General features: G+C 55.3%; 1 protein-coding gene and 1 long non-coding RNA gene across 4 annotated transcripts in view; one reads left to right on the forward strand and one right to left on the reverse strand.

Annotated features, from left to right (window-relative positions):
- Window positions 1-27,996, forward strand: part of LOC133349809 (dnaJ homolog subfamily B member 6-like) — a 68,036-nt gene that overhangs the window by 33,012 nt on the left and 7,028 nt on the right. For 2 of the 3 annotated variants that reach the window (XM_061563586.1, XM_061563587.1), the window contains exons 5-8: window positions 10,004-10,117; window positions 11,168-11,284; window positions 16,279-16,438; window positions 17,245-17,315. In XM_061563586.1, coding sequence (XP_061419570.1) covers window positions 10,004-10,117; window positions 11,168-11,284; window positions 16,279-16,438; window positions 17,245-17,315 — 462 coding nt within the window. The remainder of the gene's footprint in view (window positions 1-10,003; window positions 10,118-11,167; window positions 11,285-16,278; window positions 16,439-17,244; window positions 17,316-27,996) is intronic. The other variant, XM_061563588.1, reaches the window with a different exon arrangement.
- On the reverse strand, window positions 19,069-27,438 carry LOC133349810 (uncharacterized). The gene is made up of 5 exons (XR_009755984.1): window positions 27,333-27,438; window positions 24,463-24,549; window positions 23,543-23,653; window positions 22,246-22,341; window positions 19,069-21,401 (listed from the first exon to the last, which is right to left on the reverse strand). It is a non-coding gene; the product is annotated as an uncharacterized LOC133349810 (long non-coding RNA).

A 27,996-nucleotide genomic window follows, 5' to 3' on the forward strand; every position in this document is an offset into this window, starting at 1 on the left:
CTCACCACACACAGCACTAACCTACACACTCACCACACACCACACTCACCTACACACTCACCACACACCGCACTCACCTACACACTCACCACACACCGCACTCACCTACACACTCACCACACACCACACTCACCTACACACTCACCACACACCACACTCACCTACACACTCACCACACACCACACTCACCTACACCCTCACCACACACCGCACTCACCTACACACTCACCACACACCACACTCACCTACACACTCACCACACACCACACTCACCTACACACTCACCACACACCGCACTCGCCTACACACTCACCACACACCGCACTCACCTACACCCTCACCACACACCGCACTCACCTACACCCTCACCACACACCGCACTCGCCTACACACTTACCACACACCGCACTCACCTACACCCTCACCACACACCGCACTCGCCTACACACTCACCACACACCGCACTCACCTACACCCTCACACACCACACTCACCTACACCCACACACCGCACTCGCCTACACACTCACCACACACCGCACTCGCCTACACACTCACCACACACCACACTCACCACACACCACACTCACCTACACACTCACCACACACCGCACTCACCTACACACTCACCACACACCGCACTCACCTACACACTCACCACACACCACACTCACCTACACACTCACCGCACACCACACTCACCTACACCCTCACCATACACAGCACTCACCTACACACTCACCACACACCACACTCGCCTACACCCTCACCACACACAGCACTAACCTACACACTCACCACACACCACACTCACCTACACACTCACCACACACCGCACTCACCTACACACTCACCACACACCGCGCTCACCTACACACTCACCACACACCACACTCACCTATACACTCACCACACACCACACTCACCTACGCACTCACCACACACCGCACTCACCTACACACTCACCACACACCGCACTCGCCTGCACACTCACCACACACCGCACTCGCCTACACACTCACCACACACCGCACTCACCTACACCCTCACCACACACCGCACTCGCCTACACACTCACCACACACCGCACTCACCTACACCCTCACCACACACCACACTCACCTACACACTCACCACACACCGCACTCGCCTACACACTCAACACACACCGCACTCGCCTACACACTCACCACACACCACACTCACCACACACCACACTCACCTACACACTCACCACACACCGCACTCGCCTACACACTCACCACACACCACACTCACCTACACACTCACCACACACCGCACTCGCCTACACACTCACCACACACCACACTCACCTACACCCTCACCATACACAGCACTCGCCCACACACTCACCACACACCACACTCGCCTACACACTCACCACACACCACACTCACCTACACACTCACCACACACCACACTCACCTACACACTCACCACACACCGCACTCACCTACACACTCACCACACACCGCACTCGCCTACACACTCACCACACACCGCACTCGCCTACACACTCACCACACACCGCACTCACCTACACCCTCACCACACACCGCACTCGCCTACACACTCACCACACACCACACTCACCTACACCCTCACCACACACCGCACTCACCTACACACTCACCACACACCACACTCACCTACACACTCACCACACACCACACTCACCTACACACTCACCACACACCGCAATCGCCTACACACTCACCACACACCGCACTCACCTACACCCTCACCACACACCGCACTCACCTACACCCTCACCACACACCGCACTCGCCTACACACTTACCACACACCGCACTCACCTACACCCTCACCACACACCGCACTCGCCTACACACTCACCACACACCGCACTCACCTACACCCTCACCACACACCACACTCACCTACACACTCACCACACACCGCACTCGCCTACACACTCACCACACACCGCACTCGCCTACACACTCACCACACACCACACTCACCACACACCACACTCACCTACACACTCACCACACACCGCACTAACCTACACACTCACCACACACCGCACTCACCTACACACTCACCACACACCACACTCACCTACACACTCACCACACACCACACTCACCTACACCCTCACCATACACAGCACTCACCTACACACTCACCACACACCACACTCGCCTACACCCTCACCACACACATCACTAACCTACACACTCACCACACACCACACTCACCTACACACTCACCACACACCGCACTCACCTACACACTCACCACACACCGCGCTCACCTACACACTCACCACACACCACACTCACCTATACACTCACCACACACCACACTCACCTACACACTCACCACACACCGCACTCACCTACACACTCACCACACACCGCACTCGCCTGCACACTCACCACACACCGCACTGGCCTACACACTCACCACACACCGCACTCACCTACACCCTCACCACACACCGCACTCGCCTACACACTCACCTCACACCGCACTCACCTACACCCTCACCACACACCACACTCACCTACACACTCACCACACACCGCACTCGCCTACACACTCAACACACACCGCACTCGCCTACACACTCACCACACACCACACTCACCACACACCACACTCACCTACACACTCACCACACACCGCACTCGCCTACACACTCACCACACACCACACTCACCTACACACTCACCACACACCGCACTCGCCTACACACTCACCACACACCACACTCACCTACACCCTCACCATACACAGCACTCGCCCACACACTCACCACACACCACACTCGCCTACACACTCACCACACACCACACTCACCTACACACTCACCACACACCACACTCACCTACACACTCACCACACACCGCACTCACCTACACACTCACCACACACCGCACTCGCCTACACACTCACCACACACCGCACTCGCCTACACACTCACCACACACCGCACTCACCTACACCCTCACCACACACCGCACTCGCCTACACACTCACCACACACCGCACTCACCTACACCCTCACCACACACCACACTCACCTACACACTCACCACACACCGCACTCGCCTACACACTCACCACACACCGCACTCGCCTACACACTCACCACACACCACACTCACCACACACCACACTCACCTACACACTCACCACACACCGCACTCGCCTACACACTCACCACACACCACACTCACCTACACACTCACCACACACCGCACTCGCCTACACACTCACCACAACACCGCACTCACCTACACCCTCAACCACACACCGCACTCGCCTACACACTCACCACACACCACACTCACCTACACCCTCACCACACACCACACTCACCTACACACTCCCCACACACCACACTCACCTACACACTCACCACACACCACACTCACCTACACACTCACCACACACCACACTCACCTACACACTCACCACACACCACACTCACCTACACACTCACCACACACCACACTCACCTACACCCTCACCACACACCACACTCACCACACACCACACTCACCTACACCACCACCACACACCACACTCACCACACACCACACTCACCACACCCACACTCACCTACACACTCACCACACACCGCACTCGCCTACACACTCACCACACACCGCACTCGCCTACACACTCACCACACACCACACTCACCTACACCCTCACCACACACCGCACTCGCCTACACACTTACCACACACCACACTCACCTATACCCTCACCACACACCACACTCACCACACACCACACTCACCTACACACTCACCACACACCACACTCACCTACACACTCACCACACACCACACTCACCTACACACTCACCACACACCGCACTCACCTACACCCTCACCACACACCGCACTCGCCTACACACTCACCACACACCGCACTCACCTACACCCTCACCACACACCACACTCACCTACACACTCACCACACACCGCACTCGCCTACACACTCAACACACACCGCACTCGCCTACACACTCACCACACACCACACTCACCACACACCACACTCACCTACACACTCACCACACACCGCACTCGCCTACACACTCACCACACACCACACTCACCTACACACTCACCACACACCGCACTCGCCTACACACTCACCACACACCACACTCACCTACACCCTCACCATACACAGCACTCGCCCACACACTCACCACACACCACACTCGCCTACACACTCACCACACCACACTCACCTACACACTCACCACACACCACACTCACCTACACACTCACCACACACCGCACTCACCTACACACTCACCACACACCGCACTCGCCTACACACTCACCACACACCGCACTCGCCTACACACTCACCACACACCGCACTCACCTACACCCTCACCACACACCGCACTCGCCTACACACTCACCACACACCGCACTCACCTACACCCTCACCACACACCGCACTCACCTACACACTCACCACACACCACACTCACCTACACACTCACCACACACCACACTCACCTACACACTCACCACACACCGCAATCGCCTACACACTCACCACACACCGCACTCACCTACACCCTCACCACACACCGCACTCACCTACACCCTCACCACACACCGCACTCGCCTACACACTTACCACACACCGCACTCACCTACACCCTCACCACACACCGCACTCGCCTACACACTCACCACACACCGCACTCACCTACACCCTCACCACACACCACACTCACCTACACACTCACCACACACCGCACTCGCCTACACACTCACCACACACCGCACTCGCCTACACACTCACCACACACCACACTCACCACACACCACACTCACCTACACACTCACCACACACCGCACTCACCTACACACTCACCACACACCGCACTCACCTACACACTCACCACACACCGCACTCACCTACACACTCACCACACACCACACTCACCTACACCCTCACCATACACAGCACTCACCTACACACTCACCACACACCACACTCGCCTACACCCTCACCACACACAGCACTAACCTACACACTCACCACACACCACACTCACCTACACCCTCACCACACACCGCACTCACCTACACACTCACCACACACCGCGCTCACCTACACACTCACCACACACCACACTCACCTATACACTCACCACACACCACACTCACCTACACACTCACCACACACCGCACTCACCTACACACTCACCACACACCGCACTCGCCTGCACACTCACCACACACCGCACTCGCCTACACACTCACCACACACCGCACTCACCTACACCCTCACCACACACCGCACTCGCCTACACACTCACCACACACCGCACTCACCTACACCCTCACCACACACCACACTCACCTACACACTCACCACACACCGCACTCGCCTACACACTCAACACACACCGCACTCGCCTACACACTCACCACACACCACACTCACCACACACCACACTCACCTACACACTCACCACACACCGCACTCGCCTACACACTCACCACACACCACACTCGCCTACACACTCACCACACACCGCACTCACCTACACACTCACCACACACCACACTCACCTACACCCTCACCATACACAGCACTCGCCCACACACTCACCACACACCACACTCGCCTACACACTCACCACACACCACACTCGCCTACACACTCACCACACACCACACTCACCTACACACTCACCACACACCGCACTCACCTACACACTCACCACACACCGCACTCGCCTACACACTCACCACACACCGCACTCGCCTACACACTCACCACACACCGCACTCACCTACACCCTCACCACACACCGCACTCGCCTACACACTCACCACACACCGCACTCACCTACACCCTCACCACACACCGCACTCACCTACACACTCACCACACACCGCACTCGCCTACACACTCACCACACACCGCACTCGCCTACACACTCACCACACACCACACTCACCACACACCACACTCACCTACACACTCACCACACACCGCACTCGCCTACACACTCACCACACACCACACTCACCTACACACTCACCACACACCGCACTCGCCTACACACTCACCACACACCGCACTCACCTACACCCTCAACCACACACCGCACTCGCCTACACACTCACCACACACCACACTCACCTACACCCTCACCACACACCACACTCACCTACACCCTCACCACACACCACACTCACCTACACACTCGCCACACACCACACTCACCTACACACTCACCACACACCACACTCACCTACACACTCACCACACACCACACTCACCTACACACTCACCACACACCGCACTCGCCTACACACTCACCACACACCACACTCACCACACACCACACTCACCTACACACTCACCACACACCGCACTCGCCTACACACTCACCACACACCACACTCACCTACACACTCACCACACACCACACTCACCTACACACTCACCACACACCGCACTCGCCTACACACTCACCACACACCGCACTCACCTACACCCTCAACCACACACCGCACTCGCCTACACACTCACCACACACCACACTCACCTACACCCTCACCACACACCACACTCACCTACACACTCGCCACACACACACTCACCTACACACTCACCACACACCACACTCACCTACACACTCACCACACACCACACTCACCTACACACTCACCACACACCACACTCACCTACACACTCACCACACACCACACTCACCTACACCCTCACCATACACAGCACTCGCCCACACACTCACCACACACCACACTCGCCTACACACTCACCACACACCACACTCACCTACACACTCACCACACACCACACTCACCTACACACTCACCACACACCGCACTCACCTACACACTCACCACACACCGCACTCGCCTACACACTCACCACACACCGCACTCGCCTACACACTCACCACACACCGCACTCGCCTACACACTCACCACACACCGCACTCGCCTACACACTCACCACACACCACACTCACCTACACCCTCACCACACACCGCACTCACCTACACACTCACCACACACCACACTCACCTACACACTCACCACACACCACACTCACCTACACACTCACCACACACCGCACTCGCCTACACACTCACCACACACCGCACTCACCTACACCCTCACCACACACCGCACTCACCTACACCCTCACCACACACCGCACTCGCCTACACACTTACCACACACCGCACTCACCTACACCCTCACCACACACCGCACTCGCCTACACACTCACCACACACCGCACTCACCTACACCCTCACCACACACCACACTCACCTACACACTCACCACACACCGCACTCGCCTACACACTCACCACACACCGCACTCGCCTACACACTCACCACACACCACACTCACCACACACCACACTCACCTACACACTCACCACACACCGCACTCACCTACACACTCACCACACACCGCACTCACCTACACACTCACCACACACCACACTCACCTACACACTCACCACACACCACACTCACCTACACCCTCACCATACACAGCACTCACCTACACACTCACCACACACCACACTCGCCTACACCCTCACCACACACAGCACTAACCTACACACTCACCGCACACCACACTCACCTACACCCTCACCACACACCGCACTCACCTACACACTCACCACACACCGCGCTCACCTACACACTCACCACACACCACACTCACCTATACACTCACCACACACCACACTCACCTACACACTCACCACACACCGCACTCACCTACACACTCACCACACACCGCACTCGCCTGCACACTCACCACACACCGCACTCGCCTACACACTCACCACACACCGCACTCACCTACACCCTCACCACACACCGCACTCGCCTACACACTCACCACACACCGCACTCACCTACACCCTCACCACACACCACACTCACCTACACACTCACCACACACCGCACTCGCCTACACACTCAACACACACCGCACTCGCCTACACACTCACCACACACCACACTCACCACACACCACACTCACCTACACACTCACCACACACCGCACTCGCCTACACACTCACCACACACCACACTCACCTACACACTCACCACACACCGCACTCGCCTACACACTCACCACACACCACACTCACCTACACCCTCACCATACACAGCACTCGCCCACACACTCACCACACACCACACTCGCCTACACACTCACCACACACCACACTCACCTACACACTCACCACACACCACACTCACCTACACACTCACCACACACCGCACTCACCTACACACTCACCACACACCGCACTCGCCTACACACTCACCACACACCGCACTCGCCTACACACTCACCACACACCGCACTCACCTACACCCTCACCACACACCGCACTCGCCTACACACTCACCACACACCGCACTCACCTACACCCTCACCACACACCACACTCACCTACACACTCACCACACACCGCACTCGCCTACACACTCACCACACACCGCACTCGCCTACACACTCACCACACACCACACTCACCACACACCACACTCACCTACACACTCACCACACACCGCACTCGCCTACACACTCACCACACACCACACTCACCTACACACTCACCACACACCGCACTCGCCTACACACTCACCACACACCGCACTCACCTACACCCTCAACCACACACCGCACTCGCCTACACACTCACCACACACCACACTCACCTACACCCTCACCACACACCACACTCACCTACACCCTCACCACACACCACACTCACCTACACACTCGCCACACACCACACTCACCTACACACTCACCACACACCACACTCACCTACACACTCACCACACACCACACTCACCTACACACTCACCACACACCGCACTCGCCTACACACTCACCACACACCACACTCACCACACACCACACTCACCTACACACTCACCACACACCGCACTCGCCTACACACTCACCACACACCACACTCACCTACACACTCACCACACACCACACTCACCTACACACTCACCACACACCGCACTCGCCTACACACTCACCACACACCGCACTCACCTACACCCTCAACCACACACCGCACTCGCCTACACACTCACCACACACCACACTCACCTACACCCTCACCACACACCACACTCACCTACACACTCGCCACACACCACACTCACCTACACACTCACCACACACCACACTCACCTACACACTCACCACACACCACACTCACCTACACACTCACCACACACCACACTCACCTACACACTCACCACACACCACACTCACCTACACCCTCACCACACACCACACTCACCACACACCACACTCACCTACACACTCACCACACACCACACTCACCACACACCACACTCACCACACACCACACTCACCTACACACTCACCACACACCGCACTCGCCTACACACTCACCACACACCGCACTCGCCTACACACTCACCACACACCACACTCACCTACACCCTCACCACACACCGCACTCGCCTACACACTTACCACACACCACACTCACCTATACCCTCACCACACACCACACTCACCACACACCACACTCACCTACACACTCACCACACACCACACTCACCTACACACTCACCACACACCACACTCACCTACACACTCACCACACACCACACTCACCTACACACTCACCACACACCACACTCACCTACACCCTCACCACACACCGCACTCGCCTACACACTCACCACACACCGCACACAACCCTCCAGTATAAATAAACATTGACCGCATCCGCGACGCCAATTCCACCTCCCGCTGTGATGGCGCGACCCTGGCTCAGGAGATGTGGAAGTGATTTGTGAGTGGAGAAGCGATGTTGCTGATCCTGCTGATCCTGCTGATGATGCTGACAATACTGCTGACGATGTTGACGATGCCCATGTGTGTGTGTGTGCGCGCAGGGGGCGGTGGGTCAGCCAGCCCCAACATGGGCGGGTTCCACTTCACGTTCCGCAACCCGGATGATGTCTTCCGAGAGTTCTTCGGTGGCCGCGATCCCTTCGCCGAATTCTACGGTGAGCGGCGCGCCCCGGCGCAGTGTGGCCAAAGTGTCGGCCGTGGCAGTCGCCCCGGCCTGGCACGGCACTCCACACGGCGGTTAGATGGCCATCGCCATCATGCGCTGGCCAGCAGGGACGTGGGCGCCCGCTGGGACGTGAGGTCTGCGGGGAGGCAGGGGGACGGGTGGACACGGGGGATGCAGGAGCCAGCGGGCACGCAGGGAGACGCGGGGCGATGAGGGGCACTCGGTTTTATCGGCGCTATTTGACCGTCGTTGGTCTCGCCGAAAGAGGGGGATGCGTTCACGCTGCCGTGGCGGTGTTTGTAAACAACGACAGACTGAGCGTGAAACGTGGAGGCTCAACTCGCGAACGCTGCCGCTCCCGTTGCCGTGGCGGCTCCAGGCCTCCTCTTCCCCCCCCCCCCCCACCTGCGTGCGACCGCTTTCGCGCGGCGCACCCCGAGATGCGCCGTCACGATTAGAAGCGGCCGTTTGGATTGGGCCTGCGAGGCAGTGCCCCGCGGGAACTATCATAATAATACTTGTACGTCTCGGGATGTAACCGTGTCTGGGGGCCGCTGTCCTAGCGACGCGTGGGTGGGGGGTAGCAGGAGGTGGCATTAATGAGGAGGTCTTCGTGAGAAACACGGAGCGTGTTGATTGGGCGCCACGGTTGGGAAATGTTAACTCCTTAGCCAGGTATACAGGAGGTTGTGGGTTCCCTCCCGACGCTGACGCCTGTATATTTGGAGTTTGCGTCTCCTCTCCCCGTGATCACGTGAAGTTTTTTCCAGGGCCTCCGGTTTTTCCCTCCACATTTAAAAGATAGTTTAGTTCATAGTTTGATGAGGTGACGAGGGTGGTGGAGCACAGTGCGGATCAGAAGCCCGCGACGGTGAAAGCTAATCCGCTGACTGACGCCACTTGTAGCCCGAGAAGAGGAAGGGGATGGAAACTCAGCTCTGATTAAATCTCCCGCTGTGACGCTCTCCCCGCGCTCTCTCTCCCTCTCCCCCTTCATCCCCTCCTCGCGCGGGCGCATGCCCCCCCCCCACCCCCACAGAAGACTTCCACGACGCTCCGCGCTTGCGGGGACAGGAGCGCAGCCGCAGCCACGGATTCTTCTCCTTCCCCTCGTTCGGAGCCTTCCACACCACCTCCTCCACCTCCTTCGACTCCGGTGAGCTCGCCCAGCCACCCGCTCACCCCTCGCTCACCCGCACGCCACTCGCTCACCCACTCATCTGCACTCACTCGCACAACAACATGATCAACAACAATAACCGCCATTCAGCACTAAGTGGCGGTGATGTCACAACGGCGCTTGTGCCATGCTAGCTGCACTTTGAGGTCACTTAATGTGTCCAAGGCCCACTGGTAGGAGGTCGAAGACCCAGACCCAGGTGCCATGGGTCGACTGACTGCGATGGCTGGCTGTTCAACCACCTGTCCTCCCCACTGTGTCAACTTGCTGCTTTGTAGCTGCCCGGCACTCTGCTCGTTGTTGAGAGCGTCGCTCCTGTGCCCTACGCTGTTGATTGAGGGTGACTGCCTCCAGCTGCCCAGTAGCATCCTTCACGAGCCTCTTCCATAGAGGTACCAGTCATCGGCAAGTCCAGTTGGCTCCACATCCTCGTGTATTACATAAGTACGTGTCTTCTCTCGTCCGTGCCGTGCCCATCTAGCCCCCTCTATCCAGCCCAACAGAAGCTGTTTAGGCATTCGGTGACTGGGCAATGCGGGCTATGACCCAGCCAGTACTCTCGCCTGCCAGAGGAGCTCACCGGTGTGAATATATTCAGATATCAAGTAACTATGAGCTCCTCGCACAATTCAGTCTGGTTAAACCCAGGATGGATCATAGGCAGGTCAGCCTGAATGTTTCAAACTGGCACAAGATGTGTTGCCTCAGAGAGGTCCACGTTTCGCAAGCATGGAGAAGGGAGCGCATAACTCTGGCCGAAAAGACCCGGAGGTTCGTGTGGACGGACAGACCAGGTAGCTTCTCCACCGCGTTATGCAGCTGATAAAATATCCTGGCATTCCACTGATTTGGAATGAAGCTTCTGCTGCCAAACCGGAGCAGGTCATAAGCACACTACCCAGGTACAAAAACGTCTACGCTCTCTCCACAGCCTCCCACTAGGGTGCCGCGGTGGTGAGATGTGTGATCTCCCTCACCTGGTATGCAGGAGGTCGTGGATTCGATCCTGTATATTTGGAGTTTGCATGTTCTCCCCATGGCTACGTGGATTTTTATCCGGGTCTTCCAGCTTTTCCCTCCACTTTTAGAAACATGCACTTTGAGTATTTGTCTGCTATAAATTTCCACATGATAAGCCAGTTAGCACTATCATTTGTAGCCAGGTAGCTTCTGGCTAGCTCGGTGAGCTTTATCTGGTAATTAAAATAGTTTTAGTAACTGCCCCATCATTCATGGGGAGTTGAGGGGGGGGGGGGAGCGTTTGGCACGAAAAAACCAGGCAGGTTCAGCAGCAAAGCCTCCAACTCCTCAGAATGAGCAACAATTACCCATCATCGGCATACATAACATGGTTGACCAATCGGGATCCATCCCTTGACCGCACCTGGGCATCAAACAGTCTCCCATTGTAGCTGTACCAGATAGGAATTCCTCTCATACACCCATGGACAGTTTCTAGAAATATGTGTTTTAAAAATACGTAAAATAATGTGGGAGCCAGGAGAGATATCCCTGTTGCACCCCAAGGTGAGCGGGGAATGGCTCCGACTCCCGGCCACACAACTTTATCTGGGCCTGCCCACCATCATGATGAAGTCCCTTAATTATTGTGAGCAGAGAGTCGGGGACCCCAAAAGCATAAAGAACAACCCAGAACCCTGGCCTATCGAAGGCACCATTGGCCTTTTTTTGCAGTTTCCTGCCCCAAGTGGAAGACTGTCCACTCCTTATGTTGACCGGAGCCAGAACCAGTCCACCAGACATCCCGAATTCCACAGAGGTCCAGGCAGTGCCGCTCCATCTCCTGACAGAGGAGTGGCATCCCATCCTCTGCAGTGAGCGTTCAGGCATTCCACGTGGCAAACCGCAGTGGTTTCCTGTCCCTGGAGGAACCCCACGTTGGGGGGGGGTGTAGGGGGGTGGAGGGGGGTTCACTCTTGCTCAGCCATAGACGCCTGTCCCCCTGGGGCCTCCAGCAAAGCTGAGTTGGGTGTTTCCACCGTGGTGTTTGGTCGGAATAGTGCCAGGTGCAGTGGTTACCAGCACCTCGCACATCACACTGATTTAACTGCAAAGACAAAGATCCCCCTTATAGCCCGAACAGACATTTGAGGCAAGTGCCGTTAGTGAGAACCTACGAAGGCCAGTAAGGCAGACGAGGGGGTGGGTGGACAACACCAAACCCGGCTGCCTTTGTCTCCCTCTTGATGATGTTTACACATCGCAACAGGAACTTATTTAAGGCTGAGTCGACGCCACTCACCCACTCGCTCACCTGCATGCCGCTCTCTCGTCCGCTCAACCACACACCACTCGCTTACTCCCTCACCCGCACACCACCCACCCACACTTGTACTGTGTCGGCACCGTGCATGTACTGTGCGTGTGTGTGCTGTGTGTGTAGGCACCGTGTATGTACTGTACATGTGTGTGTGCTGTATGTGTGTGCTGTGCGTGTAGGCACCTTGTGGGCAACGTGTATGTACTGTGTGTGTGCTGTGTGTGTGTATGTACTGTGTGTGTGCTGTATGTGTATGTACTGTGTGTATGTACTGTGTGCTGTTTGTGTATGTACTGTGTGTGTGCTGTTTGTGTATGTACTGTGTGTGTGCTGTATGTGTATGTACTGTGTGTGCTGTACATGTATGTGTATGTACTGTGTGTTTGCTGTACGTGTATGTACTGTGTGTGTGCTGTATGTGTATGTACTGTGTGTGTGCTGTACGTGTATGTGTATGTACTGTGTGTGTGTATGTACTGTGTGTGCGTGTGTACTGTGTGTGCGTGTGTGCTGTATGTGTATGTACTGTGTGTGTGTGCTGTATGTGTATGTGTGCTGTATGTGTGTGTGTGCTGTATGTGTGTGCTGTATGTGTATGTACTGTGTGTGCTGTATGTGTATGTACTGTGTGTGTGTGCTGTGTGTGTGCTGTGTGTGTGATGTATGTGTGTGTACTGTGTGTGTAATGTATGTGTGTACTGTGTGTGTGTACTGTATGTGTGTACTGTGTGTGTGTACTGTGTGTGTGTGTGTGCTGTATGTGTATGTACTGTGTGTGTGTGCTGTATGTGTATGTACTGTGTGTGTGTGCTGTATGTGTATGTGTATGTACTGTGTGTGTGCTGTACGTCTATGTACTGTGTGTGTGCTGTATGTATATGTACTGTGTGTGTGTGTGTGCTATACGTGTATGTGCATGTACTGTGTGTGTGTGTACTGTGTGTGCTTGTGTGCTGTATGTGTATGTACTGTGTGTGCGTGTGTGCTGTATGTGTATGTACTGTGTGTGTGCTGTATGTGTATGTGCTGTGTGTGTGTGTGTACTGTATGTGTATGTGCTGTGTGTGTGCTGTGTGTATGTACTGTGTGTGTGTGCTGTATGCATGTAGTGTGTGTGTGATGTATGTGTGTGTACTGTGTGTGCTGTATGTGTATGTACTGTGTGTGTGCTGTATGTGTATGTACTGTGTGTGTGCTGTATGTGTATGTACTGTGTGTGTGTGCTGTGTGTGTATGTACTGTGTGTGCGCTGTATGTGTATCTACTGTGTGTGTGTTCTGTTTGTGTGTGCTGTACGTGTATGTACCGTGTGTGTGCTGTATGTATATGTACTGCGTGTGTGCTGTACGTGTATGTACTGTGTGTGTGCTGTATGTATATGTACTGTGTGTGTACTATACGTGTATGTGTATGTATTGTGTTTGTGTGTACTGTGTGTGCTGTATGTGTATGTACTGTGTGTGTGCTGTATGTGTATGTGCTGTGTGTGTGTGTGCTGTATGTGTATGTGCTGTGTGTGTGTGCTGTATGTGTATGTGCTGTGTGTGTGTGCTGTATGTGTATGTGCTGTGTGTGTGTGTGCTGTGTGTGTATGTGCTGTGTGTGTGTGTGCTGTATGTGTATGTACTGTGTGTGTGTGTGTGCTGTATGTGTATGTACTGTGTGTGTGCTGTATGTGTGTGCACTGTGTGTGTACCGTGTGTGTGTGCTCTGTATGTGTATATACTGTGTGTGTGCTGTACGTGTATGTACTGTATGTGTGTGTACTGTGTGTATGTGTGCTGTATGTGTATGTACTATATGTGTGTGTGCTGTACGTGTGTGTACTGTGTGTATGTACTGTGTGTGTGTGCTGTATGGGTATGTACTGCGTGTGTATGTACTGTGTGTGCGCTGTATGTGTGTGTACTGTGTGTGTGCTGTGTGTGTGCTGTGTGTGTGCTGTATGTGTGTGTGCTGTGTATATGTACTTTGTGCGTACTGTGTGTGTGTGTGCTGTATGTGTATGTACTGTGTGTGTGTGCGCTGTGTGTGTGTGCACTGTGTGTGTGTGCGCTGTGTGTGTATGTACTGTGTGTGTGTGCTGTATGTGTATGTACTGTGTGTGTGTGCTGTATGTGTATGTACTGTGTGTGTGTGTGCTGTATGTACTGTGTGTGTGTGCTGTATGTGTATGTACTGTGTGTGTGTGTGCTGTATGTGTATGTACTGTGTGTGTGTGTGCTGTATGTGTATGTACTGTGTGTGTGTGCACTGTGTGTGTGTGCGCTGTGTGTATGTGTACTGTATGTGTATGTACTGTGTGTGTGTACTGTGTGTGTATGTACTGTGTGTGTGTGTGCTGTATGTGTATGTACTGTGTGTGTACTGTATGTGTATGTACTCTGTGTGTGTGTACTGTATGTGTATGTACTCTGTGTGTGCTGTATGTGTATGTACTGTGTGTGTGTGTGCTGTATGTGTATGTACTGTGTGTGTGTGCTGTATGTGTGTGTACTGTGTGTGTGTGCTGTATGTGTGTGTACTGTGTGTGTGTGCTGTATGTGTATGTAATGTGTGTGTGTGTGCTGTATGTGTATGTACTGTGTGTGTGTGTGCTGTATGTGTATGTAATGTGTGTGTGTGTGCTGTATGTGTATGTACTGTGTGTGTGTGTGCTGTATGTGTATATACTGTGTGTGTGCCGCAGGCTTCGGTGGGTTTGGCTCGTTTGGCGGGGCGGCGCTGGGCGACGAGTATTCTCCGTTCCCGTCGTTCTCGGGCGCCCAGCGGCCCCAGCCGGCGGGCTCCTTCCGCTCCGTGTCCACGTCCACGCGCTTCATCAACGGCCACAAGATCACCACCCGCAAGTACGCCACCATCACCGCGTCCCCTCACAACATCGTCATCACAAATGATCGCAACATCATCACCACCCGCAAGGATGCAACGCCGCCACCCATCACCACGCCATCACAACGTATTTATCACAACATCATCACGACATTATCGCAGCATCATCACCACCCACAGTTACGCTACGCCGCCACCATCGCCACGTCACAGCATCTTATAATGACATCATAATGCCATCACAACATCATCATCACATCATACCGACGTCATCAGTTATGCCACACCACCACAGCATTATCATCACAACTTCATCACACCAGAAGCCGCCACATCACACCGTCGTCATCACATTTTAACAACATCACACCACCTTCAAGTATGCCACATCGCCATCATCACCACGTCGTAACATCACCACCCCCTCTCAAGTATGCTGCACGACAGACATGGGCTCAACATCGCATCATCAAAATACCGTCACCACACCTCCCGCAAGTATGCCAAGTCACCATCACAATCAAGACACACATCACCATCGCATGAACATCGCAGCATCATCATCTGCAAGTATAAAACATTCGTAATCTAATTGTCATGGTCACATCATGCAGCACCATCACAACATCACAGCCATCACACCAACACGTTAACCCGCAAGTAAGAATGATTATCACATCACACCGACCTGCAACATCACACCATCACACCATCACACCATCACAACGTTTCCCCGTCTCCTGCGTCCCCGTGTCTGGGTAACCATGAGCCCCCCCACCCCCACCTGGTTAACCCGCCTCCGCGTGCGGCTGCGGTGGCGCAGGATCGTGGAGAACGGGCAGGAGCGCGTCGAGGTGGAGGAGGATGGACAAATCAAGTCCATTAAAGTGGACGGTAAGGAGCAGATGGCCAAGCTCACGTACTAGAGGGCCGCCTGCAGCGGCGGCGGCAGCAGCACGGCGGCCCGCAGCGCCCGGCCTCCTCCTGGGGCCGTCGAGGGCATAGGGGCCACGCTGGGGCTAGGGAGCACATCCCAGGTTGGGGTTGGGGGGGGATGGGGTGGGGGGTGGCGGGAGCAGGGGTACAGTACAGATGACTGTGATGGGGGTAGGGGGGGCTGGGCTGTGCGAGCACCGCGACCCTGAGCCACGCGTGGCCGCTCCCCCACGCACTCGCGCGCACTCGCACGCACGCTCGCACACGCACTCGCACACGCACGCACTCTCTCGCACACATTCCTTCTCCGTTTTGTCCTCCTGGCGGTGGCCGTTAGCTCGGCCTCGCGTGCCGCCGCTCCTCCCTGGTGGCGGCGCCAGCTCCGTATTTTTATTTTCACCGTGGTGGCGGTGGCGGTGGAACCACGCGCAGACGCTGCCCCCCTCCCCCCCCCCCCCCCCCGGGTCTGGTGGCGGAGCGGCACGCGCGTTAGAATACGGAAGGCGATTCGGTACAAAAACAAGAACTAAACTAAATAATAAAACCCAAAAATATATTTTGTATTTCTCTCGTGACAAGCGTCGGCTAACGCTCCGCGTGCGGTCAATCTTCCAAGCCGTCAAAGTTATTACCCGAGAGCAATAATCTCGTGCATTCCCCTCGTACGAGCGCGCGACGCGGTCTGTGTGTTCACCGTTATTATTTATGCAGAATTTACGTGTGCACGGGTGTGCAGCTGTGAAACTAACTGTCATTTTTTAAGTGACGCCACCATTTTTTTTTGTTTTGTATCGCGTGAGGTCACTTTAATAAACACCCTTCCACGTTTGCGAGTGCATTTATTGTTTAAATTCTGTTTCACCTCCATTATTAACACCGCCACTCACGCTTGCCACCCCCCTCCTCCGCCGCCACGCTCGCCACGCTCACCCGCACGTGGTGAGCGTGGCGGCCGCCAGAGCGCCATCGAGGCGCTCTTGGCCTTGCCCGCGGCGCAAGCGTCGCGCCGTCGACACCGAGAGAGGTCACCGCGGCCCGGCCGTCAGGCGGCCGGTCGTAAACAGAGACGTCAAGCCCCGAAGACGGTCGATCTTAGGGCAAACCGGCGCCCCATCCATCGTAAACGCCGCCATAGAAGGCCAGCCAACAACCCGAGCCGAAATGGCTGCCCGTGACGGTGACTGCAGCGGGAAAGATTGTGGGCCCGCGAGAGAACTCGCTGCGAAACATCCAGCCGTCAAGATCGCTGGCCATTCCTGAAAACGGCCGTTTTCTAAAAGCAGCAGTGTTAACTAAAAGTAGCAATCCCTAAAAATAGGCGTTACTAAAAATAGTTGTGACCTAAAGGTAGCAATTGCTAACCATAACCAAAGGTCGAGGGCCAAAGTAGCGGCCGTCGCCGAGTGCGTGGGCCCTGTAGAGGCGCCGCTCCGTGCGGCATCCCCGTCGCTCCGTGCGGCATTCCCGTGGGGGGGGGGGGGGGGGGGGGGGAGTGTTGCATCGCACGGGACCTCCCCACCCACGCCCGCACGCGTGTGTCTTGCCCCCCCCCCCCGTGTGGCCTGCCCCCCCACCCCGTGTGGCCTGCCCCCCCACCCCGTGTGCCGTGCCTCCCACCCTCACCTCAACCCTTGCAACCCCCCAACCCTCACCCCAATTCTAACCCACACCGCACCTCCCACATAACCCGAATGCTAACTGCAACCCTAAACCCAACCCTAACCTCAACCCTTGCCCCGCTGCTACAAACCACAACCCAAAACCCCGCGAATTCGGCTGGCACAAGGGATGGTCCGTACACTGGGAGAAGGATTTGCTAAAGGCACGTCCACACTTAGGGGTTCGACTACTGTTGCCCTCGGTGCCCTTGGTGGACAACTTGTTGGTTTGCAAATGTCACCCGTTCAAAAACATCACTCGTTCGTGTCTTGTGTTTTTATTTTCACCGGTGTTTTGCTCGTATTGTCTTTTCTGACCACAAATAGTGCTCCTCCACCCGACGTTTTCATCACCATCCTCATCACCATCCTCGTCGCCATCATCGCCACCACCTCGGCACCTTCGTGAATACATTGACGATGCGTTTGTGAGCAACGTTCACTGAAAACGCGAAAATCCGCTACAGCAAAGCTATCAGAGACCAGTCTGCCAGTCTATTACTGGCTAGAGACCCCACCAGAGACCAGTCTGTCAATTTCTTCCTATCTAGAGACCCATCAGAGAGCAGTCTGCCAGTCTATTACTGGCTAAGATAGATGGTGTTGCTGCAGTCGTGCTGAAGGACCCGGTGTGCTTGTGTTTTTGTGCTGCTGCTGTGTGCCCTGGGTCCTCAGGTGGGTACAGCGTGGCAGGCTGCGCACGCGTGGGCCCCGTGTGCGGCGCTAGCAGGGAAGCCGCGACCCCTACACCCGCTCCCCCACGCACGCACCTCCGCACGCATGGCTGGCCCTCGTCAAACAAAGCTGCCTACTTGGCGTTCGTGGTTATAATGTTTTGGGCGAGGCCACGTTATTGATTCTGTCTGTGTCGTAAGACCCTCCACCATCTGACGTAGCCAAGCAAATTGAATTGTCACGTGTACAAGCGTTTCGGGACGAGCCAATTGTTTTTGGCTCGCTCGCCGTGGGTCAGAGTCGAGAAACAACTGGAGGCCAGATTTAGCAGCAGTAAGAACCCCGACCTTTCGCTTGAAACTGTGCCAAGCCCTCTTCAGGCCTCAAGTCCAGGAACTCGGAATAGACTCCAGGAAGACACAACGGTTTCAGCCAGTCCACTTATGTTTTGGATTTGTAGTAAATTCATCAGGCGTCGTCATTTCAGCAAATATTGCAAGTCGCAGTTGGGTTGCGGTTGAGTCGTTGCCTTGTGGCACTGCACTTTGCAGACCGGCAGTTTTGGCTGCGATGCTGGTGAGATTTTGGGGTCATTCAGTATTGGTCAATCAGATCCTCACACCAATAACTTTTTTTAATAAGGGTTGGGGTGAAACGTATGAACTTGGATTCGATCATCACGCTCGCTTTCGTCTCGGCGTGATCGTCCCCGACCCGGGTGGCTGTGTGCGTGCTGGTGGGCACGGCGAGGGGTCGTGACCCCACCATGAGGGGTCCCGTTTAACGCGTGTCACGGGGAGCGTGTGTGTCAGTGGTGAGCAAGGGACGGTGTCTTCTACTCGCATTCCAGGTCTCGCTGAGACGGCTTCTGCGTAATTATCAGATAGCACCGTTTTCGCTCTCGAAGAGAGAGGGAATGATTCGGAGGCCGTGAATGCCGCGCTTTGCATGCATGTACGTTGAACTACTTTGCACCGTACGTAGCTAAACCGTGAAAATTGGAGGTGCGAGGGAATAAAAAAACTAAACACAAAGCAGTTCTAAAGAACATGAGTTTGTTAATCTAGATGATTTAAAATTGCATAGCTCCAGTGAAGGCAGAGCGTTCCAGACGGCCGGAGAAGCGCATCTGAAAGCGCACGATGCAGTGGCCAGCTATGTTCAATGGTTTACCAAAATCCACAGCGAGGATGACCTGAGTTTGCGTGATGGTTTCTGTTCCTTGAGATCAGCAAGTTATTGTGGTTCATTTGTGGCACTCGCTTTGTGTGCAGTGAGCGTGACCTCAACGTATGCGTTCGGTAACCGGAAGGTTTCGATTCCCGACTCGGGCACCTCTCTGTGTGCTGTCTGCGTTCTGCCCCTGTTCTGCGTGGGTGTCCTTAAGGTTCTGCAGTTTTCTCCCATACCTATTGGCCACAAATGCGAATGTTGAACAATGACCTGCAAATTAGCCAATTGGGATCGTCAACAGCAGCGGCAAACATCCCTCCTGAAAACGAGCCTGCAGGCTCGGCGAGGGCTTTCCTCCCGGGTGAACGAGCAGAGGAGAAGCAATTGTAGCAGGCCACGTGGCACCGGTTGGTTGGCGCACCCAAGTCGTCGTCGTCGAATAGTACCAAGGTCACGTGTTGATTGATGGTCGACTTGGCCTAGCGTCAGATCTGTTGTCTATTTCGTGGAGGAGAAACCTGATGAAGCTCTTCACCAGCTACGGGGCGGGGTGGGGGGGGACAATATAAGAGCAAGACAGCGAAAAAGTCGCTATAAATGATTACAACGAAATAAAGTACAGACGTACAAATAGCACAAGTACAAACATTCCTGCCGATTTGTCAACACCAAATGCAAGCTTGGGGCAAGGCAGCAAAACAACAACAGCAACAGTCCCAGATCACAGCAAGACAACAACAACACACAAGCCCCTCAATTACATTGAACAATGAACTATCGATGATACACAGGATGGGGGGTCAAAGTTCCACATCACATTTGTATCGGGCACGAGTGGTCTGCTTCAGGATGTTCTTTGAAGGAAGATTTGCGCTGTTCAGGGAGGAACCGAGGTTGTTCGACAACGTGAACGGTGCTGCAAAGACGTCGTCCGTGGGGGGGGGGGGGGGGGGGGAGGGGCGGGCGACCGGCTCGCGTTGCGGGTCGACTCGACATCCTCACCCCCCTCGGCCAGTGGAGTCACGTGACACGACGTGACGTCACAGTTCAACTCCAAGCACGCTTGCATTTGGTATTCGCGCCACTCTCCAAGGCCACATCGTCAAGGTGTTTCACAGACGTGGTGTGCAGTCGTTCCACAGTGGGGCGGTAAAGTTGCTATGGTGATGTGTAATCCCAATTAAGTAATTTGTGGTGTAATTTTTCAACATACAATGGCCTGTATTTAAAGGTCTTGAACGTCTTCTGCGAAGAAGGCAAGTACAGTACGTTTAAAACGGCCACAGTATTATCCAGGGTGGCCCCTGGGTTCAAATCACGAACCCCTGCAACAATCTGTAAACGCGCTACGGCTGTGCCACGTGACCGCCTTGAGTTCTCACCCGGCGAGGCGACACGAGAGACGTCTGCACATTCAGCGCGGGACTCCGTCGGTCCTCCGGGTCGCAGGCGGACTTGGCGCTGGAGTTGTTTGCAAGCTGCACACACGCAGGGTGAGTGGTGGGGTGGGGGGGCGTTGACGCTGGATGAAGATACAGATCTGGGGCTGCCAATGAGACCATGGCCCGAGCTGCGAATGTTTGCACAATATCGCGTTTCATAACAGGAACTTTGTTCGCCCGAGGCAGCCCCGGTCGCGTGACTGATATCAGAGGCAGTGGTGGAGCCAAGCACAAGTTACAAAAGAGGAACCCGAGATGAGACGCGGCCAGCGAGCGGAAGAGGAGTAACCAGGAAGACGAACCACGCGCACGCCTGGTCTCCGCAGCGCCATCCGGCACACGTCTGCCCTCGGGGAGCGTTTGGGTTTCCTAACAGGTGGCCTGCTGTGGCCTGCTGTGGCCTGCTGTGGCGTGCGGATCACGACGTGGACGTACGCACAGGAAGTGTAACAAACACGGCGACGAGTCTCCGGGGGGTGGCGGGGCGCGACGTCCTCGTGCGGGGAGCCACACGAGCTGCTGTGGTGATGGCGGCAGAGCCCCAAACGAGGAGGAGGGAGTCTCGGGGATTTTTTGGCCAAACATCCCGTGTAGTTGGACGCTTAGCCAATTCCTCATAGATGGTTTTGTTTACGTTTGATGTGGCGGGGGGGGGAGCCAGGGTGCCTGCAGAAATGCCAAGATTGCAAGGAGATCGGCAACATCCCAGCTTGCTGCACCGCACCCCGACGAGCACTGGGGCGTAGCCCCGGCAGGGGAGACGTCTCGGCGTGACCCCGGCGAAAGAAGGGAGGGCGACGAGCTGGGCGGGCCCTTCGATCTCGCGAGTGTCGCGACACTTTGCGTTGTTTCCTGCAAAAAGCCAAAATATCCCCCCGCTCCCCCCTCCCCCCAGCCGCTCCGCCGCGGTGGGCGCACGGCGAGCGCAGTGGCACAGAGGCCGTGTGCCGCTCGCCCCCAGGGGTGCCCTGCTCCTGCAGCCACGCGGCCCTTCCACTGGCTTCGCTCGCCACGCAGGCTCCACGTTATTCCGCTTGTTGGAAGTTTTCTCGCTCGCTCTCGCCACTCCTGGCCATAGGGCCTCCTCTTCAGGGAGCTCCAGAGAGAATTTGGTCTACTATTTCATGCTGACCGGGCGTCTTGATGAGTTGCCCACACTCTACCCCACCACACGTCACCTACTGCTGCTGGGTGTACAGAGGAGTTGGGGGTGGGGAGTGGGATTTAAGAAACTCACCATTGTTTCAGCCGCTTCGCCAGGAGATGAAATCGAACCGGCGACCTCTGGATTGCTGAAGTCCAGTCGAGTCCATTGCGCTGACCGTTGCACCACCACAGTGGCAGCTCTCTGTGTGTGAAGACGTAACGAAAAAACAACGGTTCTTATGTCGTAGCTCCACAGCCAGGCTGTGTGGTATGGGCTGCACTCACACGAGTGTGAAGCTGTGGGTTCGTCTGCCTGTCTTCGTGCTATGGAGAAGGACCGTCGCCAATTTTTTCTTATTGTTTTTTTCAAGGCCACAGCGTGATTGACATGTGTAGAGATTTGTGTTGTTAATTGTGCTCGTGCACTACTGGCAATGCAGCTGCTGTAGCAGCAGAGCAGTAGTGTAGCATCAGCAGCAGTGTATCGGCAACAACGCAGCAGCAGTGTATCAGCAACAACGCAGCAGCAGCAGCTGCCGCCCTCTTGCGCACGCGATGGAGGTGGCGTCGTTTCAGCAGACCTGCCTCAGTGAGGCCTCTGACCCCGCAGGAAGGTCACGTTTCCCTTGGCTCTGCCATCGCCCCCACACCCCCACGGTTTAGTCGAGTCCATTCTCATTCAGAATAGATTCTTGGGTTAGCCGACCTAGTGACCGGGCCAAATTTTGTCGTGGAACCCTCCACCACCCCGCATGGCCAAACGTGCCACGTGTCCGTGCGTTTAAAGACGCGCCAGCGGTCACCGTTTCGGCTCGCACACCTCAACACAACCAAAGTTATCCATCGGACACGCGACGTTTCGCCGGGAACTGCGTTGGGCATCTTCGGGTCGGAGACCAAACATAATTTAAAAAATCTAATTTGAGCAAGCTTCTACGTGTCGAGTGAATGTCGTTGAAGCGGGTATGAATTCAAGAGACCAGGACTCGTTAGCTCACTTGGAAGTTTTACCTGGTTTGGGCTGACACCTGGGTGTGACCTGTCATCGTCTGCCGTCGTGTTCCGGTGGCACCGTAGTTGCTGCTGTATGGAACTCTCCTGCGGGAGATGGCAGCACAGCTCTGAGAAACGTGTCCCGGTCTGGTCTCAAGTGGAGAAGGTGGCGACCGCAGACCTGCATGACCAACCTCACAACAATGTTTAAAACTAAACTGGTTTATTGCAGCAGGTGAAGCCCACTGAGCTATGAGCTCTTTTTTCAGGGCCAGCGTCTGGCTCGCTCGTGCGCTATTCTCCCTAATTAATGATGGCGTTGCATAACACTGCCAAGTATGGCGAGAGTGGAGTGGCGCGGACTGACGTCGCCTGAAGCTGGCACACACCACGGCACGAGATGGGAGGGCGATGGGAGAGCGGGCAGTGTCATGCCACCCAGTCTGGCTACTTCAGGTCAAGAGGTCATAGGTCAGCCCTGTGGACAATGGTTGGCACGGACGCGCACAGGCAGATGCTGCCTGCCGCCCTAAATCAACACAGGAGGGATCTTTGTAGCCACGTAACAAAAAATAGACCCTCACACTCGTGAGACACGCGCCCGATCGTGTGCGTGATAACTAATTAATTTGCACACATCGCATGCCGTGAGGTTGATGTTGGCAAGGAGAAGCCTCCAGTGGATTTACAATTCAGAGGTCACGACGGTTCGATTCCATCTCCCTTCCGCTGCAGTTGAAATTATCGATTCCCCAACGACCTCGCGATCCCCGAAGATCGTGCCAGCTCGACCCTCCGCTCACACCCTGCGCCCCGCGGCCCCTGGAGAAGCGGCAATGCCGGGCGGCGATGCTGGCCCCTTGGGGTGGTGGTGGGGTGGATTGCAGCTGGTACCACCGACGCTGTGCCACGCGGGCACCTGGGCAGTGAAATATCTTAATGATAAGGCAAAGGTCAAGAGGTCAACGGATGGCCACAGCTGTTGCACAGTTGACATCTGACCCGCAAAGGTTTACGCGCTCGCCGCCACCAGCGCCTCCTGGCTTGAGGTCTCCTCTACCCCGCTGTGCCGCCTCTCCATGCCGCTCGAGTGCGCGGTCTCAGTGACCTGCCCTCCGCTTTCTTCCTTCTCTAAACTGCTCACGTGTCCCACCCATCACAACCTCCAAGTTGCTTGCCCTATCCTGCTACACAATTCCTATTACCTCCCTAACTCTACGGTACCGATACGGTACTGATATGGTCACCGATAAGGTAGGGCAAGGCCGTAATTATAAGATGTATTGGGGGGGACACATCCCCCCCCCCCCCAATATTCAAATATGCTCAAAATGTCCCCCCCAATATATTGCTATAAAATAGATTTCTGTTTATATTATTGTGGCTATAGTTGTACTTTATTAATCCATAATATATGCCATTACATACAATTAAATAGGAAAAGGTAAAAAAGAAAAAACAGAGCAATAGAATACAATACACTATTAGACATTATTGTTCATCCTATGTGTTAGCGAATTTTAAAAAATATTTTAGGCAGGAAATGGCAGAAAATTCGTTTTCAAATTTAGATTTTTTTTTTCGGGGGAGAGGGGGGCCCAAAACCCCCAGACCCCCAGACCCCCTGGAAGATTTGGTCCCCCCCAATGTTGACTCCATGGCTACGGCCTTGAGGTAGGGTACCCATAAGGTACTATTTGTGGTGCCGCTATGATATCGATACGGGACTCGGCCGTCCAGACGCTGGTCTCCGGCTGCCTTGGGAGCGAGTTGGCTGCGGGGAGGGCGCAGTGCGGGTAGCGGCCACGTGGAGGGGATTGGGTTTATTTATTCATGAAATCGCACAAAATGACGCACAAAATGCACATTTCAGCAGCTTCCTGTTTTGGCATTTATGGCCAATTAGGTGAACTCGCGCATGCCGGAGGAAACGAAGAGAGGTTGGGGGGGCAGAGAATGGGAGCCGTGCGTGAGAAGGCACAGATAGGTGGTGAGTCATGTGCACGTGACTGCACACTTGCCAATCAGATTGAGGCATGTACCAGATCCCAAACTTAAACCATGTTAGCCAATCAGACTATAGCCCTGATCCTCCCTAAACTACCTACACCAGAGCTCGAACTTTACCCAAACCACCAGCCCACAGCTGTAGCCCCACTCACACCACCCACACCACAGCTGTAGTCCTACCCCACACCACCCACACCAGCCACACCACAGCTGTAGCCCCACCCACACCACCCACACCACCCACACCACAGCTGTAGTCCTACCCCACATCACCCACACCACCCACCACACAGCTGTAGTCCTACCCCACACCACCCACACCACAGCTGTAGCCTCACACCACCCACACCACAGCTGTAGCACGACCCACACCACCCAGCCCACAGCTGTAGCCCCACCCACACCACCCACACCACAGCTGTAGCCCCACCCCACACCACTCACACCACCCACACCACAGCTGTAGTCCTACCCCACACCACCCACACCACAGCTGTAGCCTCACACCACCCACACCACAGCTGTAGCACGACCCACACCACCCAGCCCACAGCTGTAGCCCCACCCCACACCACCCACGCCACAGCTGTAGCCCCATCCACACCACGCACACCACACAGCTGTAGTCCTACCCCACACCACCCACCACACAGCTGTAGCCCTGCCCCACACCACCCACACCACAGCTGTAGCCCCACCCACACCACCCACACCACAGCTGTAGCCCCATCCACACCACCCACACCACAGCTGTAGCCCCACCCACACCACCCACACCACAGCTGTAGCCCCACCCACACCACCTACACCACAGCTGTAGCCCTACCCACACCAGACAGACGATGACCCGGGCCCCAACCGCATGGCACGATGGTTACCTCCGTCCCCGCCGCGTCTCTCACCGCTCCCCACGTCTCTCGTGGCGACTCGGCGACTCCGAGAGCTGCCGCTCACCGCCACCCTCCTCGCCCCCTCGCCACCCCTCAACGTCCGCGTGAGCGTTGCTGAGCACACAGTCGACATTGGGCGAGAGAGCAAGTGCAGAGGTGGAGAGAGAGAATAAGACAGCGAGAGAGGGGAGAGCAGTCGAGATGCTGGAGGTGCAAGAGAGAGGGGGATGGAGAGCTCTGCATGCAGATATGAGCGACCCATCGGAGGCCGTAGGCCTGCAAGAAGGGCTGGGTGCAGATGCAGCACTTGTCGTAAATTTTTTTTTTATAATATTACAAATATTACATACAAAACATAGGGGGAACATAGACATGGAGTAGAGAGAGGGGGGGTAGAGAGAGGGGGTAGAGAGAGAGGGAAGGGGTAATGGAGAGCAGAGCGAGACCTCTCTTGTGAAATCTTTCATTTAAAAAAAGGGGGGGGGGTTACATAAAGCAAAGCATTAAAAAAAACTAAATGATGACCGAAGCAAAGTGCCGACTACACCGAGCATTTCTTGTTTCCTCTGATCGTAAAAAAAGAGAGCAAGAGAGGAAGGTTTGTGAGAGAGGGGGGGAGGGAGCACGTGATCATAAAGTTGGGAGCGAACGC

The sequence above is a fragment of the Lethenteron reissneri genome, chromosome 31, assembly GCF_015708825.2.
Source record: "Lethenteron reissneri isolate LAM-NWPU_2019-01 chromosome 31, ASM1570882v1, whole genome shotgun sequence".
In the NCBI taxonomy this organism is placed as follows: Eukaryota; Metazoa; Chordata; class Hyperoartia; order Petromyzontiformes; family Petromyzontidae; genus Lethenteron; species Lethenteron reissneri.